At 51.1% G+C, this 20,469-nt stretch overlaps 1 protein-coding gene across 1 annotated transcript; it reads right to left on the bottom strand.

Annotated features, from left to right (window-relative positions):
• Nucleotides 1-898: 898 nt before the first annotated feature.
• PKLR (pyruvate kinase L/R) lies at nt 899-8,242 on the bottom strand. The gene is made up of 11 exons (XM_060142305.1): nt 8,143-8,242; nt 6,948-7,130; nt 4,683-4,774; nt 4,454-4,585; nt 4,118-4,304; nt 3,499-3,769; nt 3,226-3,376; nt 2,767-2,919; nt 2,506-2,672; nt 1,638-1,819; nt 899-1,005 (listed from the first exon to the last, which is right to left on the bottom strand). Exons 1-11 carry the CDS (start codon nt 8,240-8,242, stop codon nt 899-901), a joined length of 1,725 nt encoding a protein of 574 aa, XP_059998288.1.
• Nucleotides 8,243-20,469: the final 12,227 nt, after the last annotated feature.

The raw sequence follows: 20,469 nt of genomic DNA, 5'->3' as shown, positions 1-20,469 counted from the left end.
TCTCAGGGACAAGAGAAGCCCCCTATCCCACCCCTCTGTCCCCACACCTACTCTACAGCATCAGAGAATGAGGGGCCAGGACCCTAAATCTCCTCTTCTCCTGGGTGGGCAGTTCTGGGGTTCTGGGTGTGTGGGAGAGGTTTTATATTGCTTCCAATCACCTGGGTTTAAAAAGAAAATAGAGACACTTGTTTTGGCTCCTGGCTTGTGTGTGGGAACAAAGTGGGCATTCTGGGGTACAGGAGGAGGTAGCAGGACACCTGACCCAGCAAGGCATGAGGTGGGTATGAGAGCAGCCAGGGAGCGGCCTGCAAGCCTAGAGGTGGTAGAGACAGTGACGGGATGAGCCTGCCTGGCTCTCGGGGCTCCCCGCCTTCCATCTACCCTAGCTTCCCCAAAAGGGTGGTGCTTTGATATCACTGACAGTGACAATGAAGAAAGAGGTGGCACTCTCCTCGGGGGACGCCCAGATTATCATGAGGGCCACATAAGAGAACATAAAACTGCATGGATGTGAAATATTTTTTAAATAGAGATTTTGTGGAGACTGTGGACATGATTGTCCTGTTCCCCTCACCTCTGCCCCCAGGTACGGGAAGACTAGGGGAATAGAATTAATCAGTTAAACTGGATTAAAGGCTCAGAGTATTTTAGGGACCAGTTAAGAGTATCAGATGCAGGGAATGTACCATTGGTGCTGTTGGATGGCCAGAGCTTAATTGGATACAGACTTTCAAGGCCTGTGCAAAATGGAGAGGGGGAGGGGGCACCCTGGATGGCAGATGTGGCCTAGGGTAGAGAGGATTGGGAGTAGAGAAGACTTAGAGGTGGGGCAGTAGGAGGGAGCAGAAAGGAGGGACGGGTCCAGAGCTGGCTCGGTCAGAGGAGGAGGGGCACCTCAGGTTACGCTCAGCACCCGCATAATGTTGGTATAGCCGGAGCCCGGTCGCCAGCCTGTCACCACAATCACCAGGTCCCCAAAACGGAGGAAGCCACGGAGCTTTCCTGGGAGGAGGAAGGGGAGAAGATGCTAATCAGCCATTGAGGAACCCAGGCCAGCCCTGTAATGAGAACGAGCTACCACCCTTCGCCTCTTCAAGCCCATTAGGTAGGTAGTGAGGGGCCTGAGGCAAACTGTACAGTGTGTCCCACAGGTGGCACCGCAGGAATGTGACCACTGTAGTATATCAGAGCTGCACATATGCCCGTGGGGTGGCATGTTGCTAAGTAGCAAGTCTGTCTACCTGTACGGCTATGCTGATAGGAAGAGGTGGGGTATGAGCATAGCCAATTGTCAATTAGATTTTAGTTGCAGCTGCAGGGGACTGGGTTCCCCTTTCTCTTTTCACCTCTTGCTCCTTGGGTCAGGCCTGGCTCTAGCCATCTGGTGCAGGCAGCAGCTGAGCCGACTTCTTAGGGACGGCCCTGACCCCTGACCTCTCTCCCTCTGCTCTCCTCCCTCAGCACGTTCCCCCCACCCCTGGAAGCCCAAATATCTCAGTCTTAGTGAATCTCACAGAGAAAATCTGGGACCAGAGGAGAGAGGCGAGGCCCTTTTGGGTGGGTGTGGGGCGTGGGTTTGGAGGACTCATGATACAAATCCAGGGGTGGATGGGGAAGGAGTTTAGGTGGCTCACCACTTTCAATGCCAAATTGGACTCGGCGATCCACATCGTCTGCCCAGATGGCCTCTGGAGGTTCACGGTAGAGCACAGGGAAGACTCCTCGGCACAGGTGGGCCTGGCGGGCAGCCTGGGCAGAGCGGGTGACAGCAATGACTGCTGCCCGAGGTCGGTACCGAGACAGAAGCTGGGCTGAGCTGAAGGAGGCAGACAAGGTCAGCCCAGAAGAGTGAAAGAGTGTTGGGTTCTGGTTCCAGGTGCCAGCAATAAGCTGTGTGACCCTAGGTAAGTCATCATATTTTTCTGGGCCTTAGTTTTCTCACCTGTAAAGTGGGTATAAGAATACCCGCCTTTCTTACCACACAAGGAGGATATGAGATGATTTTAAAAAATATCAAATGAGATAAGGAGAAACTGCTTTGAAAAACAGAAAACCCTTCTGGGAATGCACCTTTATATAGTACTTAACTTACAAACGTCTCTTGTTAATCCCCACAACCCCATGAACAAATGGAGGAGGCTTACAGAGCCTGGGTGACTTACCCAAGGTATCACAGGCAAAGACTTGAACTCAGACCTTCTGGGCCCTTCTGCAACACCCCAGCATTGTAAGGCTTTGTGGGCTGGATGCAGAGGACCTGCCTCTGAGCCCTAGGAGCCTAAATGGCCTGCAAGCCAACGCATCCAGTGATGCCACCTTACCCTTCCAAACCCCTGGGGTTCGCAGGTACAATTCCTGGTGTGCTTCAAGATCTGCCTCTCTAGGCCTCCAGCTCCCATAGCTGCCTCTCCTCTGATGATGAGACAAAACCCAAGCCTGGGGCCCATCCCAGCCTGCCCTTGGCCCAAAGCCCTGTCTTGGCGTTCCCAGTGTCCCCCTCACCGGCCAGTTGTGGTCAGCACGATGATGGCAGCAGCACAGCACTTGAAGGCAGCCTCCACAGCGCCAATAGCGGTGACCTCGGTGGGATCCCGGCTCAGTGGTGCCGCCCGGCGCAGCTCCTCAAAGAGCTGCCGGTGGTACACGGCAGCCTCTGCCTCCCGGGCAATCTGTGGGCACCAGGGGGTAAGGCTGGGCAAGGCTATTGGGACCTGGAAGGGATGTGGTTTTCCAGCCCGTTTGCCTTGCATTCTGAGCTCCTACCGCATGCTGCATCTTTACAGCCTCCACAGGAAAGTTGCCTTTGGCAGTCTCCCCCGACAGCATGATGCAGTCTGCCCCATCCAGCACGGCGTTGGCCACATCACTCGTCTCTGCCCGGGTTGGCCGGGGCTTAGTGATCATGCTTTCCAGCATCTGGGGGACATCTGGATGTCAGAGCTGTAGTTGTCATACTCTGACTGGGGACCCTGCCCTGAAGTACTTCTCGGACTCCCACACTCTCTGAGGGCCCCTAAAGCCAGTGTCACACTCACAGACTATGTGATCCTGGCTATTCTGTTTCCTCATCTGAAAATGGGGGTCCCAGTATCTCTTCCTAACTTCGTTGTTTGAGGGTCAAACACTGGACAGCAAAACGTGCTAAAGACCTAAGGTGTGGGTATTCACCTTCAGGTGTCCCCAGACCCACAGAGGGCCCTGCCCCCAGGGCTCATTCCAGACCTGTGTAGCACAGACAACGGGCTTTCCCGCCAAGTTGCAACGGCCAATCATCATCTTCTGAGCCAGGAAAACCTTCTCGGCTGGGATCTCAATGCCCAGGTCACCCCGTGCCACCATAATGCCGTCGCTCACCTCCAGGATTTCATCAAACCTGGGCGGTTGGGGGAGTCAGGGCTGGGGAAGAGCCAGGAGATGCCAGGGACAGGCAGGCAGGAGAAGGGGAGGGGCGATGGGGATGGGTAGGGCCTGATGGGAACAAAGACCAAGGCTCACTTCTTCACGCCTTCGTGGTTCTCGATTTTGCTAATGATCTTGATGCCCTGTCCTTCCGGCCCCAGAGCAGCCCGGACGGCAGCAACGTCGCTGGCTCTCCGCACAAAGGAGGCAAAGACGATGTCCACGCCATGCTCCACCCCGAAGCGCAGGTCCTGGACATCTTGCTCGGACAGTCCGGGCAGGTCCACCTGGGCCCCCGGCAAGTTCACGCCCTTCCGGCTGCCCAGGACACCGCCGTTCTCCACGTGGGTCTCCAGCCCCTCTGGACCTACAGGCATGGAAAGAGTCAGCTAAGGTCAGGGGTGAGGCCGGGGGCTTAGTCAGGGCAGCGGGAACACGAGGATTGGACCCCCAAGAGAGCGGAACCATGTCGTATTCATCTCTTGGTCCTCGGCCTGGGCTCTGCACCGAATAGGCACAGGGCGGACTTCTGTGGAAGAAACTACTAACCCGCCAGTCCAGCCCCAACCCAGGGTGAGCCCAGGAGTCTGGATGCCGAGGGCTCGCAGGACGGGTGGCCAGGGGAAGGTGTAGTGGGTGTGAAGGGCGAATGCGGGAGCCAAAAGGAAGAGAGTGCGGGCATTGCGTAGGGCCAGGGCGGGAGGCGCGTCCGCACCGATTTTCGTGACCTCTAGGGAGATGAGCCCGTCGTCAATGTAGATGCGGCCCCCCACCGGCACGACCTGGACAATATTGGCGTAGTCCACCCACACGGTGTTCGCGTCCCCCCGCGTCCGGAACGCAGGGTCCACAGTCACTAGCACCTGGGAGCCCTTCACTAGCTCCACTTCCGACTCAGGGCCCTAGGGGCGAGGCCAGAGGAGGACTGAGTTCTGCCTGCCTCGGTGGGGGCCGGCCCCTCCCCATGCTCCGCCCTACGGGCAACTGCCTCCGCAGCGCACGGCCCCCTTCCCGGTCCCCAAGACAGGGCTGGTCGCAGGTCGCCTCTCACCCCCTGCAGGATCCCAGTGCGTATCTCCGGTCCCTTGGTGTCCAGAGCGATGGCCACGGGTCGGTAGCTGAGCGGGGAAGTCGCAATGCTCTCCACCGCCTCCCGGACGTTGGCGATGGATTCAGCATGGTACTGGGGATGGGAACAGAGGGAGGATTTCAGGGGAAGGTGGCCGGGACCCTGGGGCATCCTCTAGCCCCGCCCGCCTCCCCGCGGCCCCGCCCTGAACCTCATGGGAGCCGTGGGAGAAGTTGAGTCTCGCAATGTTCATCCCGGCCCTGATCATCTCCTTGAGGCGCTCCACGGAGCGAGATGCCGGCCCTGGAACCAGAGATTCCACTCAGACAACTTTCTCCCCAAACCTGAGAGACAGGTGAACCCATCACCACCCTCAGAGCTGCCCCAGGCCACAGAAGTACTGTTACCTGACCTTTGTTCCCTGACACCGCCCCTGCTCGCAGGTCAGAAACTCCCTTCCCCTCTCCAGCTAACACAAGCCTCCTTGCACTGTGAGGCCCTAGAAAGGTGGGCTCAGCCAGGCCTGAGGTAACTGTGTTGGCAGTGATGTTAAGTGTTGCGGTGTGGGGGTAACCCCAGTGTAGGAGAAGGGGGTGGGTGCCAGGTGAGGGTATTTGGGGTACCAGGCTTTAGAGCTGAGAGGCCTCATATTGGACTGAGGAGAGTCGAGTTCTATCCCATCCCTGCTCTGCTGATAGGACGGCTGTGTAACTGAGACCCAGTTGACCAACCTCTCCAGTCCCTCCCTAAAGCCAGTTCTTCCACTTGCGCACTGGGTCTCCTTCTCACCTGCTCAAAAACGGATTCAGCCATTCCCCAGTCCTCTGTGTCATCAGTTTCCCTTTTTTGTTAGGTCATTTCCATCAACATGTAAACTTGCTGTTATTTTTCATCCAAAAAAAAAAAAAAAACTCCTAACCCCCGTTCCCCCTCTAGCTACAGCCCTATTCCTTTGCTCACCTTCGCAGCAAAATTCACCGCAAGAGTTATCTCTGTACTTGCTGCCTCCAATTCCCCTCCCCCTGTTCTCCTTATGCCCACTGTCCACTACATCTGTTCTTGTTAAGGTCACCAAAAACCTCTGTGTTGCTACTAAATCTAATGGTCAGTTCTCAGTCCTCATCTTAGCTGGTCCATCAGCAGCATTTGACACACATCCTTGATGTCCCTTCTTCTCTTGGCCTCCAGGACACCACCCTCTCTTGGTTTACTCCTACCTCACTGGCTGCTCCTTCTCAGCCTCTCTTGCTCTTTACCCCCCTTAACATTAGATGCTCCTTTTACCTTCACTTCCTTGGTGGTCTCAACTAGTCTCATGGCTTTAAATACCATCAATATGCCGACAGCTCCCAAATTTATGTCTCCAGTTCAGACCCCTTTCCCAAACCCAGAGTTGTGTATCTGATTGCCTACTCTGTACCACACTTGCATGTCTAATATGCTTCTCAAACTGAACTGATCTCCTCCCCCCTAAACCTTTCCACCACAGCCTTTCCTGCTCAGTTGATAATGCAGTCTTCTAGTCCCTCACGTCAAAAACCTGGGAGTAATCTTTGACTCCTTTCTCACCCTCACCCCCACCCCATATCCAATCCATCATATTCTGTTGGCTCTACCTTCAAAATACATTCAGAATCTGATCACTTCTCACCAGCTCCTCTGCCACCACCTGTTCTAAACCAGAACTACTGTAGCAGCAGCTTCTGCCCTCGCCCCCACCCCCAATCTATTTTCAAATATTGCAGCCAGGGTGGTTCTGTTAAGACATAAGTAAGGGCATGTCATTCCCCTGCTCAAAACTCTGCAGTAGTTTCCCATCATACTTGGAGGAAAACTCAACTTAGATTCTGAAAATGGCCTGAAAAGCCCTACATGACCTTCCCTTTCCCCCAACCTCTTCATTTCTGTTACTCTTCCCCTTGACGGTTTCCAGCCTCCTTGACTTAGGGCCTTGGCGTTGACTCTTCCCTTTGCCTAGAAATCTCTTCCCCCAGACATCTGCATGGCTCATTTTCTCATCTCCCTCAAGTCTTTGCTCAGGTATAATTTTCTCAACAATGGCTACCCTGACTCTCTATTAGGGCTGCAACCTCTCTCCTGCCCTTGCATCCTGATGCCCCTTACCATCCTTGATTTTTCTTTTCTTTTTTTTTTGTTTTCCATAGTACTTATCAGTTTCTAACATACTAAAGAATTCCCTTATTTTTAAAAATAATTTATTATGTTTATTAATTATTGTCCCACCCAGCTAGATTGTCAGCTCCGCAAGGGTAGGGATCTTTGTCTGTTTATTTCGTTTCACTGATCTACTCCCAGGACCCAGAAGCTTGTCTACCAAGCGCTCAACAAATATTTGTTGAATGAATGACCTCAGTCAAACAGGGAGAAGTCTCAAAGGACACAAAAGATGAGGAAGCACCTTGAGAAACACCCAAGAGGCCCTGGGATGCTGCAGGAGCAGATAGAGGGCGCTTACCAATGGTGGCAATGATGCTGGTACTACGAGCGGCCACAGGCTCGGAGTCGATGTCCAGCAAGCAGAGGTGTTCCAGGAAGGTGTCTACCATGGCAGCTGGCAGCTGCTGCTGCTGGAAGAAGGAAGTGCCCAGCTCCTGGGTCAGCTGGGCCACGCTAGCCCGCCGCAGGTACCCCGCTGGTCCTGCAGTAGAAGGGGGGCTACGTGGGCACCTGCTTCTCCTCCCCATCCTTTCATCTCAGCACAGTCTCTATTCCTGCCCTCAGTTCTCCAGTTTTTGTTGAGTCTTCTTATGAGCTGGGCATTATACATACATTATCTTGTTTAGTCTCAAGGGTGCTAGGAAGCAGGTACTGTTAAATGCTCTGTAATTATCCCCATTTTATAGGTAAGGAAACAGAGGCCGAGAAAGGTTAAATAAATTGCCCAAGGTCGTACAGTTCTAACTAACAGAGATGGGATTCGCATCCAGGTCTGACTAACTCCAGGCTCAAGTTCTTGATCACCCAGCTATTTGATCCCTCACAACCCCCAACTTCTTGCCCTTTAGCTGCTGACTTCTCTCAGCCTCAGCAACCCCTTGATATCTAGTTCACAGTGGCCCCTCATTTCCAGGCCGAGAATCACCCAGTTCCCTCTCCTAAGGTCCCTGTATTCTTCCTTACAACGCTGGGCAAGTGGCTGGCCTCCCACCCCCTCCTCTGAGTTTCCTCAGCCCCTTCAGTGCTACTCCAGGTCCTGAGGTCCCAGTAGCTTGACCCAGCCCAGCCCAGAGGAAGAGGAGCCCCACTGCCAGCCGCACCCTCCATGCCACTGCACGCCTGTCTATCTCTGGGGGTCTGATCCATGCTGTCAGGCTGTCAGAGGCATGAGGCCCAGCTGGGCTGGGAATCAGTTCTGCATCCTGGTTAAAGTGTCACCAGTGTCTCCCTTGTCACTGGAAGCCCTGTGCACCAGGGGCCAGAGTCCAGGAACCACGAGAATACCCCGTGGCCCCCGTGCTGCGAGAAGCTGGGAGAAGAAGCCCAGACCAGGGTCCATAAATTAACACAGGGGAGACTCCGATGAACACAGATCCTCCCCAAATACCTTGTAGCCAGCAGCAGATATGGATCATTTGTACATCCCCACCCCACTCCTGATTTCTACCCCCGTTTTCCCCTTCTCTTCAATGACATCTGTGGCCCCTTCTTACCTCCTGGAGCCCCAACCAGGATGGACTTTGCTAAATCCCTTTGGGACTTAGAGATCCATGACCAAAGCCACATGGGTCGCATGTTGTCCTGCACTGACATGCTTCCAAAGTGTGGAGGTGGGGCTGCCCGGACTGTGGAGAGAGAGGGGGAGAGGATAACAAAACTGCTGGTCTTATCAAAGGGCACCAGAGAAAAGAAAAGGGGCACACCCAATAGTCCACCCCTGTCCCCACACAGAGTCCCTCCCCCAGACCTGCTGGCTGTCTGCCCCTGTATTCTGGCATCCCCCCTCTCTCATCCATTTTTCCTGATAAATTTTCAATCCATTCACACTGTCCAGTCATCAACCTGAAGAGAGATTTTTTTTTTTTTTTTTGCCAGTGATATGGTCCCTTTTTTTGTACTTTACTGAAGTTAGTCCGAGATGAATCTAGGAAGCAGGGGATCTAGGGTAGGGCCTGGAGGCTGAAGAAAGGGGATGGGGAGCATTTTGATCATGGAGTGGGATTCTCTGGAAGGGCTCTGATAGCATCACTGTCATTATCACGTTGGCTACCATTTGCTCATTGACCATCTGCAATATTTATTGAGCACCTACTCTGTGCCAGGTCCTGAAGATACAGTGGTGAGCAAAACAGACAGAGCCTGTACCCTTCTATGGAATTTATAGTTTGGTGGGGAGACAGACTATAAACAAGTGTCAAACAAATAAATATATAACTACATGCTTTGTAAGTTCTGTGAAGGAATGAATCAGGGTGCTGGGACAAAGAAGCCAATGAGGAGAAGCGGGGGGATGTATTTTTTTAAAACTATTTATTTATTTGCCTGCGCAGGGTCTTAGTTGGCGCACGCAGGATCTTTGTTGCAGGGTGAGGGACCTTTGTGGCGGCATGCGGGATCTAGTTCCCTGACCAGGGATCAAACCCGGGCCCCCTGCATTGGGAGCACATAGTCTTAACCACTGGACCACCGGCGAAGTCCCGACAGGGGGATGTATTCTATTTTATTTATTTATTTTTGGCTGCATTGGGTCTTCGTTGCTGTGTGTGGGCTTTCTCTAGTTGCAGTGAGCGGGGGCTACTCTTCGTTGCGGTACATGGGCTTCTCATTGCGGTGGCTTCTCTTTGTCGCAGAGCACAGGCTCTAGGCGCGCGGGCTTCAGTAGCTGTGGCTCGCGGGTCCTAGAGTGCAGGCTCAGTAGTTGTGGGTCATGGGCTTAGTTGCTCCGCGGCATGTGGGATCTTCCTGGACCAGGGCTCGAACCCGTGTACCCTGCATTGGCAGGCGGACTCTTAACCACTGCGCCACCAGGGAAGTCGCGGGGGATGTATTTTAGATGAGGTGGTTGGGGAAGGCCTCTTTGAAGTGATCGTATTTAAGCTGAGATTTGAAGGAGGAGAAGGAACCAGTGGGGACAATTTGGAGCAAAGAGTTTTCTGAGGGGTTGGAAATAATATATGCCAAGGCTCCAAGGAAGGAAAAAGCCTGGTGCTAAAAAGAGGGCAAGCTGCAGTGAAGCCGTGAGCCTGGGGTAGAGGGCTGTGGTCCCTGGTGAAACTGGGGACCGAAGCAGGGCCTTGGAGGGCAGTGGGCTCACCCAGGGAAGTGACACCCAAGTGATGCTTTAGAGCCCTTTAGCTGGGTGGGGGAGACCAGACAGTAGGTGTAGCGAGACCAGTGAGGGCTTTTAGTAGTAATCTAGGTGGGAGGGCTAGCATAGTGGCAGTAGAAATGGAGAGAGGGAGACAGATTTGAGATGTATTTTGGAGAAAAGCAGACAGGATGGAATGATGGAGAGATGTGGAGAGAGGGAGCAGGAGGCTTTCATCCCTAAAGGATGGCACTGCGGTGTCTGGCTTGAGCAGTTGCGCAGATAGTCGTGCCACTCACTAAGACTAGGGAAGAAAGAGGTTGGCAGGGGAAAACATTCCAAGTTTCTGTTTTAGACAGGTTTAAGTTTGACATGTCAGTTCATCATTAGAATCAACACGCAGACAGTTGGATATGTTCACTGAGCACTCAGCATACGCTGGAACAGCATTCAAGGCCTCATACACATCCTCTCCTTTTATCATCGTGACGATCTAGAAGGAAGGTTGGACTCATAGCCTGTTTCTTTTTTTTTTTTTAAATTAAAAAAAATTTTTTGGCCACGCTGCGCAGCTTGTGGGATCTTAGTTCCCCGGCCAGGGATTGAACCCCGGGCCCTCGGCAGTGAGAGCGCAGAGTCCTAACCACTGGACTGCCAGGGAAGTCCCCTAATAGCCTGTTTTACAGATGAGGGAACAGAAGCTAGCAGGGTGCATTGAGCAGCTTCTGTTGCCACTCCAGATCCTTTCTCTACCCTTTCCACTCTGCTCTGTGGCCAGGAGGCTGAAGGCCTTGCCCCATGGCTTCTGTAGGGCTTGGCTGTGGAGAGTGGCACTAATAGGAGATGAGATGGAGGAGAGTAAGGCTGGGCGTTTACCTGCCCCTCCCCTCTGTGAGGTTGCTGTAGGGCCTGCCGGGGGGGCCCTCTCTCTCCGGATTCTAGGAAACATGCTCCCTCCAGCTCCTGGGCCCCTGAGGGTGGTAACTAAGCCACTGCTACTAGCTCTGGGGTAATGCACTATCCCTTGTGTGGTTTACCAACACCCTGCCCATACCTTTGCACATAATCCTCTTATGAAACTATCAAATTATCTAATTTGAGAAAGACTTTGGTCTGATACACTTGTCTGGAGCTAAAGATCTTGGCAGTGGTGGAGCTGGGATTCAGGCCCAGACAGTGTGGTTCTAGAGTCTGAGTTGTAACCACTGAGCTCCATTCCTTCCCTCTCAGGACTGTTTCAGTGGAAGAAAAGGGGAGAAGCCTCAAACCCTGGTTGGAAAAGAAAGAAAATAGATAGTAGGAAGGACTTCCCGAGGGGGAAGGAGCTTGGGGTCCTAGGCTCTATGTATAGAAGACAGAACAAATAAAGATGGACAAAAGTTGTTACCAGAGTGAACATAATAGACTTCAGGGGCTGGAGACTCAGGCTTTGTGCTTGGGGGTTGGAGAGGGACATTTAAGTTTGGCCTGACAATTTAGAACTGACTCCAGGACCAGTTGAAAGAACAAAATTCCTAGAGATCCAAGTCCCAAGCAGCCAGTAGGAGGCGGGGCTGGTGCCCCAAAGCAGCCCCTGGCCTCTCCAGCCGAGGGACAGCGGCTTCAACCTAAAATCAGGCCGCAGAGGAAAAACAGTCTGGCTGACCCTGGGCCCACAAGTAACCACGTGAGAGATGGCCTGCACTCTGTCACAGGGTCAGGCAGCCCTGAGCAGGAGGTCTGTGGGTGAGAAATCTGGGAGAAGGACTCTAGGCCCCCAGGATCCAAACAGAATGGGCATACTCAGCTCTGTCAGATTCGACCCCTCCCCATCCCTGCAAACACACGAACCCTGACACCTTCAGACACAAGCACGTGACATCAGACACACACACAAGCATGGATGGCGCCCCTACCATGTGCCGTGACTGGGGAGGGGCAGGAATGCTAGCAGCAAGGTTTAATAAAGTGTGTCAGGCGGGGTAATGGGGTTGTACACAGAACACAGAGAGCACCAGGAGAGACTGAGCCATGCTGGTGAGGGAGGTCAGGGTGGCTTCACGGAGGTGATACCAGAGCTGTACAGGGTCAAGGACAGAGACTGACCAATGCCGGGACACATGCACACGCGCATATGCGCACACATGTGCACACAAACACCCGCATTCCACCGATGCACACCCCACCCAACCCTAACACACACGGAGTCTACACTCACACCATCAGCACACACTCATACAACAGACACAGTTAGACACAGACACACAGGAACCTCACACACTTTTCCTTACAGAGACACACACTCACACACATCCACTTATGCCACTTGAGCTCTCACACACGCACACAAAATCCAGGCTTTGTCCCCAGTCTAAGGTGGCTTTATTCTGCAAACCAGAGAACACCCGCCCTCCTCATCCGGGAAAAGGCTGCCGGCAGGCCTGTGAGGGGCGCCCGAGAGCCGCCAGCTGGCGCAAAGGCGAGGGCGGGGACGCTGGGCCGAGGAGGCCCCGGGCCCGCGCCCCCGCCCCCAACCGCGAGCCAGGGTGAGGCGGAGAGACGCTCTGAGCGTCGGTTTCGTCATCTGCAAACCGAGATAATAAACCTTCCGGAGCGCTCAGCGCGATAATGTACGTGGTACGTGGACGTGTTGTGAGCACGGCCCGAACAGAGAGCTCGGAATTATTGCTCTTGTTCTCCTGGAAATATGGTGACTCCTCTCCCACTGCAGTCATCAGAATATCGGGGGTGGGGCCCTGCCTTTGTATTTCCAAAAGTGCCATAGAATTTGTCCAAAATGTACTTACATTTATTTGAATAGATATTTGCACAATCTACAAAATTCAGAGGTACAAGGTATAGGTCAAGAGTTTCTTCCTTCCCAACTTCATTCCCCTGCCCAGCCACTCAGTTCCCCCCTGCACGTTACCAGATTTATGAATTTTCTATGTATTCTCCAAGAAATAGATAATGCAGGTACAAACAATATATAATTGTTCCCTTTTTTATTCACGTGGCAGCATGGTACCATCCATACTATTCTGAACTTTTCTTTTTTTCCCGCTTAAAGGAGATCTTGAACGCCTTGCATCTGAAGAGAGGCCTCAATTTTGCTCACAACTTTTGTAATAAGCTTCCTGAAGTCCATCCATGGAACCCCTCGTTTGCATGGGAGGATACTAGCCAGAGAAGAGCTGGAGGCAGAGGCCAGTCTAGGCCCATATCTCCTTTCTCTTTTGAAAAAAACTGTGGTAAAATATACATTAGATAAAATTTACCATTTTAGCCATTTTTAGGTGTACAATTCAGTGGCCTTAAGTACATTCACAATGATGGGTAACCACTACTGTTTATTCCCAAAACTTTTTCATCTACTCAAACAAACACTATACCAATTAAACAGTAACTCCCCATTCTTCCCTCTCCCCAGTTCCTGGCAATATCTATTCTACTTTCTGTCTCTGTGAATTTGACTACTCTAGGTACCTCATGTAAGTGGAATCATACAGTATTTTTTCTTTTGTGCCTGACTTATTTCACTTAGCACAGTGCCTTCAAGGTTCATCCATGTGGTTTCATGTGTCAGAATTTCCTTCGTTTTCAAGGCTGAATAATATTCCATCATCTATATATGCCACACAGTGTTTATCCATTCCTCTGTTGATGGACACTTGGGTTGTTGCTGCCTTTTGACTCTTGTGAGTAATGCTGCTATGAATATGGGTGTATGGGCCCAGGTCTTTGCCTCCTCCTGGAGCTTTTTGTGAAGGCCTGTCCCATTTGGCCCAGCTCCCATGTTGCATGTGGGGCAGGGCAGAGGGCTCCACTCTGGGGAAAGGAGGGGTGAGTGGAAGAGCCATGCACTGAGGTTTGGGGAGGAGGAGGTAGAGGGTGAGAACAGAACACACTGCTTAACACCCACTAATGTGCCCCATCACACTCGGAGTAAAAGCCAAAGTCGTTACAAGACCCTGCTACCTCTCAGTCCTCCTCCTCTTGTCCCTTTAATCAGGTCATACTGACCTCCTTGCTGTTTCTCAAACGAGGAAGGTCAACTCCTGCCTCAGAGAGGGCCGCTGCATTTGCAGGTCCCCCTCTATCTGAAGAGAACGCCCTTCCCCTAAGTAAGGAAGCAATACCTTGCCTATTACTTCTTTCTGATTTCTTTTCATGTATCACCTTACCAGTGAGGCCTTCTCTGATCACTCCATTTAACATTGCAATCTTCCCTTCCCTGCTTTACTCTCCTTCCCGGCTAGACTTTTATACATTTCACTTGTAAAAAGTGTTCCCACCTCACCTAGAGAGTCAGTTTCAGGAGGACAGGGATTTTGTCTGTTTTGTCCACTGCTACACTTCTAGTACCAAGTAGGTGCTCAATAACTGTGAGTGATGAATGAGGGGGCCCAGCTCTCAGTGGGACTCAACAGGGCCCAGCCCGCCCCAGCCTCTCTCCTGGGCTGCAGACCCTCATCTCCAACAGGCCCCCTCTCACGACTGTGGTGGGACCACATCCCACCGGTCAGCCCCCCTGCACCCCACACCTTCTACTACAGCCAAGTCAACTTCTTTTCTATTCCTTACCCACACCCCATCCTACACCGCTTCCTCAACTCTCTCTCTGCATCTTAGTGAAACTTGGAGACTCTCACCGGCCACATCTAACATCAGCCAACAAAACCTGTCAATTCCAAACATTTTCCAAATGCACCCTCTCTCCGTCCTCACTGCCAGGGACGGCGGGCTGCCTCCGCTCATCTAGTGCCCAGACTTTTCCTGCCTGGGGTCTCCATCGCTGGTAGGTCCCTACCAGTGCAGCCAGAGTTGTCTGTCTAAAAATCAGTCTGATCAGCCTGCTCTGTTCAAGGACATTACTGACTCATCAGGGCATGTAAAAACCCTTTACTGTCTGGACCCAGATCACTTCTAGCCACATCGCCTCCCTTTCTCCACGCCTCAGCCTACTCCAGAATCCTTACACTCTCTCTCTCTCTCTCAGTGTCTTGCCTTTGCACACACAGTTCCCTACACCTTGCCTATTTTCTCTGCTAAACAAAATTCCTATTCAACCACCTAGATTTCACCTCCTCTCTGTCATCACTAGATGGACTTTCTTGTCTCCTTCTTCCATTCAGCTAAATTTCAAACGCACATCAAGAGCTCCTAAAACCATTAGGTTTGGCGCCACTAAAAGTGGGGTCACCAGGCCTGTGTGTCTCCTGAGAGAATGCAACAGGAGTGAGTACATGCCTCAGAAGAATTCTGATTCTAATGAAGCCTCCAACCTAACTACTAGTTTACAGGGAAGTAGAGGAAAGAGTTAAAACAAAGACTTGAGGATGCAATCAGCCAAATCCAGAATATAGGCAATTCTTCCAACAAATGACCCAGTTTCCTCAACAATTAAATAGCGTGAAAAAGGGGGGAAGGAAGAAGTGTTTATTGAAAAATGATGTAAGACACATACCAACCAAATGCAATGTGTAGACCTGATTTGAATTCTGATTTGAACAAACCAATTGCAAAAGGTGTTTTTGAGACAATCCAGGAAATCTGAACATGGAACATGGACTGAACAGGAAATCTGAACATTGGGCCTTAGGTAACATTAAAGAATTACCATTAATTTTGTTTGTTGTGTTAAAAAATTCCTTATGTATTAGAGATACATCTTGAAGTGTTTATGGGTATAATAATATTGATTTTGGGGGTTCGATTTAAAATATTCCAGCAAAGAAAAGTGTAGTGGTTGGTACAGGAGAAGAAAAGGGAAGTAGTTGAATAAAATCAGATGGACAAAATGTTGGCAATTGTGAAATCTGGGTGACAATTGCATGGAGGCCTATTAGAATATTTCTCTACTTTTTGGTGTATGTTATAAAAAACATCAAAATTAATTCCATACAAATTTATTGTTGGGGCAGACCCTGTGCTATGCTCTGAGACACAACGACAAAGATGTGTCCCTGTCCTGGAGAAGTTCCAAGCAGTGGAGAAGACAGACAAGAATTCAGGTGCTGACTGTATTTAGTCATCAGAGTTATGGTTGGGGTAAGCTCTGGGGCCACAAAAAGACAGAGAGGGATACCTAACCCATTGAGGGAAAGTCTCCTGGAGGACTCAGGTTGGCTTTTGTAACAAGAGACCACAAACTAGGGGACTTCCCTGGTGGCGCTGTGGTTAAGCCTCTGTGCTTCCAATGCAGGGGGCCCAGGTTCAATCCTTGTTCAGGGGACTGGATCCCACATGCATGCGGCAACTGAGTTTGAATGCCACAACTAAAGGAGCCCATGTGCCTCAACTAAGGAGCTGCCAAGCTGCAACCCGGTGAAACTAAGTAAATAAATAAAAACAAAACAAAACAGAGACCACAAACTACAATAGCTAAACTGGACACTGCCCTAATGGTCTGGGATGCAGCTGAAAGCTGGAGCATTTGCTCTCAACCACGTGAGGAAGAGGACCTGCCACAAACCTGTGAGATACATATTATCTCCATTTGAAGGAGGAGAAAAATGACATTCACAGAGGTTAGGTAATTAATTCCAAATCATACAACCAACAAGGACGGAAAGCAGGGTTCGAACCCAGGGCTGGTTGACTGAAAAGCTGTGTTCTTTCTGTTAGTACTTGAGGCTTCCTGGTGACTGGGGGAGGGGTGGCTCTGACACCTTCTCTCTTCCCAGGGTCCTAGTGTGTTTAGGAGACCTTGGTCTTTGCCCTGCTAAGTGTTTCCCAGTGGGGGTTAGGCTGGGACGAGGAGACCCCAGGGGCTTTTGTCCTAGCCACCTAGCCAGACTGAGATCACACTGTCCCTGACTTCCCCTGAGTTCTGTTAGGAAGGTCACTTCTGGGAAGTCCCAGACTGGAACGGGGAAATGAGAGGCTTTAGTTCTGGGAGACATAGCCTTCCCCCTCTATCAATCTTCTCTCCTTCAACCCCAGGTCTCATCTCCCATTTCCTGAACTTGGGGTTTGCAATGAGAGTGGATCAATAATTCCTTGGATTGGGACTTCCCTGGTGGCGCAGTGGTTAAGAATCCGCCTGCCAATGCAGGGAACACGGGTTCGAGCCCTGGTCCGGGAAGATCCCACATGCCGTGGAGCAACTAAGGCCATGTGCCATAACTACTGAGCCTGCGCTCTAGAGCCCGCGAGCCACAGCTACTGAGCCCACGTGCCACAACTACTGAAGCCTGCACACCTAGAGCTCGTGCTCTGCAACAAGAGAAGCCACCGCAATGAGAAGCCTGCGCACCACAATGAACAGTAGCCCCTGATCACCGCAACTAGAGAAAGCCCACGCGCAGCAACGAAGACCCAATGCAGCCAAAAAAAAATTCCTTGGATTTGAATGGACTTGAATACTTATAAAGACCTTTTCCTTAGTTTCCACTCTTGCTTCTCAACTCTGCTCTGTGAGCTAATTAGATAGGGGGCACACATTTATCCTGTGATCCATTAAAAACACACAGGTCACCTGAATCACGCTGGTAGGCTCAATTTGCAATTTGGAGCCCACTCAGAGAGGTCACGTGGCTTGTTGAAGTTCATCCAGCTGGTCATGGTGGAGTCAAGACTTGCACCCAGGCAGCACTTAGGCAGGCCCAGGGAGTTTCATGTTAGCTGGGCAACAACAAGGAAGGCTGGAGCCTGAATTGGCTTCCCTTCCTGGCCTGTTTCAATTGCTCTTCTCTCTCGGGGTGAGCTAGCTGGCAGCTGATACCTGACTCCCATCAGACCACAGAAGCAAACCAGGTGGGTATTAAATGGGCCTTTCTCCAGGAGCTCTCACTCCTCCTTTGGCCCATTGCCTAGCAGGCCGTGCCCCTTCTCGAAGAGTCTTTGCCCCAGCCTCCAGAGGGCCCAGTGAGCCTCCTCCTTCTTCCTGGAAGCATCCCTTCCTTTCTGGATTGCTCTGGGCTTTCTGGTGCTCCTCTGCCTGTCTCTTATCTGTATCCTTTGTTAATTGTCCTCCCTCCCCACCCCACAAGGCATGAGCTGAGCAGGAGAGCGGTGACCCAGGGCCTTGACAGGTAGGTGGTGAGGGAAGGAAGACATGGCTCTGGGAAGGATCCACAGGTGCCTCGGAGGCGTCTCTGTAGAGGTATGCAGACTTAAAGGCAGACAAAACAGATTCTGGGTGTGGCTCTGCCACTCCTGAGCTGGAAAGCTTTGACCAAGTTCCTCACACCAAAGGGGAAATCTTACAGGTGAGAGTTCAATGAGATAAAATATATGTGAAAGTGCAGATTTCAAATGCCAGTGACTTACTAGCTATGCCATAAATAGGGTGTTTGTAGAAAGAATAAAAAAAAGGAAGAATGCTTTGCATGTCTCAAATAACCAGGCTGCCCACTGGGGGCTGTCTCACCCTGGGTCTCTACTTTCTGGGGTTTTTTTTTTAGGTTTTTGTTTGTTTTTGTTTTTTTGGCCACGCTGTGAGGATCTTAGTCCCCAGTCAGAGATTGAACCTGTGCCCCCAGCAGTGGAAGCGGGGAGTCTTAACCACTGGACTGCCGGGTAAGTCCCTGTTTTATTTTGTTTTGTTTTGGGTCTCCACTTTAAAAAAATAATAATTTATTTATTATTTATTTTTGGCTGTGTTGGGTCTTTATTGCTGTGCGCAGGCTTTCTTTAGTTGCATCAAGCGGGGACTAGTCTTCGTTGTGGTGCATGGGCTTCTCACTGCGGTGGCTTCTCTTGTTGCAGAGCACAGGCTCAGTAGTTGTGGCTCACGGGCTTAGTTGCTCCGCGGCATGTGGGATCTTCCTGGAGCAGGGGTCCAACCCATGTCCCCTACACTAGCAGGCAGATTCTTTTTTTTTTGTTTTTTTGGTTTTTTTGCCGTACGCGGGCCTCTCACTGTTGTGGCCTCTCCCGTTGCGGAGCACAGGCTCCGGACGCGCAGGCTCAGGGGCCATGGCTCACGGGCCTAGCCGCTCTGCGGCATGTGGGATCCTCCCAGACCAGGGCACGAACCCGCGTCCCCTTCATCGGCAGGCGGACTCTCAACTACTGCGCCACCAGGGAGGTCCACATTCTTTTTTTTTTTCTTTTTTAAACCCCACATTTGTTTATTTATTTATTTTTTGGCTGTGTTGGGTCTTCGTTTCTGTGCGAGAGCTTTCTCTAGTTGCGGCAAGCGGGGGCCACTCTTCATCGCGGTGCGCGGGCCTCTCACTATTGCGGCCTCTCTTGTTGCGGAGCACAGGCTCCAGACGTGCAGGCTCAGTAGTTGTGACTCACGGGCCCAGTTGCTCCACGGCATGTGGGATCTTCCCACATCAGGGCTCGAACCCGTGTCCCCTGCATTAGCAGGCAGATTCTCAACCACTGTGCCACCAGGGAAGCCCCAGTCCACATTCTTTTGAAAATATTCTTTTCCATTATGGTTCATCATAGGATACTGAATTTAGTTCTCTGTGCTATATTTAAGACCTTGTTTATGCATTCTATATATAATAGTTTACATCTGCTAACCCCCACTCTTCTTCCCAACCCCCTCCCCCTTGGCATTGGTCTCCACTTTCTATCCATCCTCTCCCTGGGCTGGGGGGGGGGTCCCTTCTAGGAGCTCCACCTGCTACAAAGTACAGCTCTGGGGAATTTTCCCTTAATGGCCTTATTTCACGGTGGAGTTGCAACAATCATATGGGTGTGCCTGGCCAGCTGCGTGGGGCTGAGAGGGGAAGGGTGGGATGATTTGGGGGTGGGGGGCATCATGGTATAGGATGGGGAAACTGGAGTGAGACTTTCATTTTTTTCAGGCTTGTGTCTTTCCTTGAGGAGTTTCCTAGCACCCAAGGTTCTATTGACCTGATCTCTAATTTCCTTTGAGGTTCCTATTTTTGCCTTATGAACTCCTGTCCAAAGGTGGAGGCGGACCATCCTAGCAACCCAGCCTTGCCAAATATTAACAATGTCACACCCTCCTCACCCGGGTTGTAATTTACTATGTAATGATGTTTTCCTGGACCTCTCTCTAGTTCTACTCTAGGTAGGTGTAATAATTTTTTTATTGTCGTAAAATATACTTAACATAAAAATGACCATTTTAGGGCTTCCCTGGTGGCGCAGTGGTTGAGAGTCCGCCTGCCGATGCAGGGGACACGGGTTTGTGCCCCAGTCCGGGAAGATCCCACATGTCGCGGAGCGGCTGGGCCCGTGAGCCATGGCCGCCGAGCCTGCGCGTCCGGAGCCTGTGCTTCACAACGGGAGAGGCCACAACACTGAGAGGCCCGCGTACCGCAAAAAAAAAAAAAAAAAAAGAAGACCATTTAAACCATTTTTTTAGTGTACAGCTAAGTGGCGTTAAGTGTATTCACACTGTTGTGCAACCATCACCACCACCCATTTCTAGAACTTTTAAAATCTTCTCAGAATGAAACGCTATACCCGTCAAACAATAGTTTCCTATCCTTCCCTCTCCCCAGTTCCTGACAACCACTATTCTACTCTGTCTCTGCCCTAGGTACCTCATGTAAGTGGAATCATAGAGTATTTTTTCATTTGTATCTGGTGTATTTCACTTAACACAGCGCCTTTAAGATTCAACCATGTGGTATCATGTGTCAGAATTTCCTTCCTTTTTAAGGCTGAATCATATTTCATTTTATGTATATACCACATGTTGTTTATCCATTCATCTGTTGATGGACACTTGGGTTGTTTCCACCTTTTGGCTGTTGTGAATAATGCTGCAATGAACATTGCTGTACAAGTTTGTTTGCCTCTCTGTTTTCTCTTGGGT

This window comes from Lagenorhynchus albirostris, chromosome 2 (assembly GCF_949774975.1).
Source record: "Lagenorhynchus albirostris chromosome 2, mLagAlb1.1, whole genome shotgun sequence".
Lineage (NCBI taxonomy): Eukaryota > Metazoa > Chordata > Mammalia > Artiodactyla > Delphinidae > Lagenorhynchus > Lagenorhynchus albirostris.
The sequence above is the reverse complement of the archived record's forward strand: the minus strand, read 5'-3'. Positions and strand labels throughout refer to the sequence as shown.

What these genes read in the sequence shown, in the direction of transcription:
- PKLR (XM_060142305.1), bottom strand. Translation starts at nt 8,242, where the DNA reads ATGTCAGTGCAGGACAACATGCGACCCATGTGGCTTTGGTCATGGATC. An exon ending in TCTCCCACGGCTCCCATGAG is followed by an intron (nt 4,586 to 4,682) that starts GTTCAGGGCGGG and finishes TCCCATCCCCAG; the next exon opens with TACCATGCTGAATCCATCGC. An exon ending in AACCACGAAGGCGTGAAGAA is followed by an intron (nt 3,377 to 3,498) that starts GTGAGCCTTGGT and finishes CCAACCGCCCAG; the next exon opens with GTTTGATGAAATCCTGGAGG.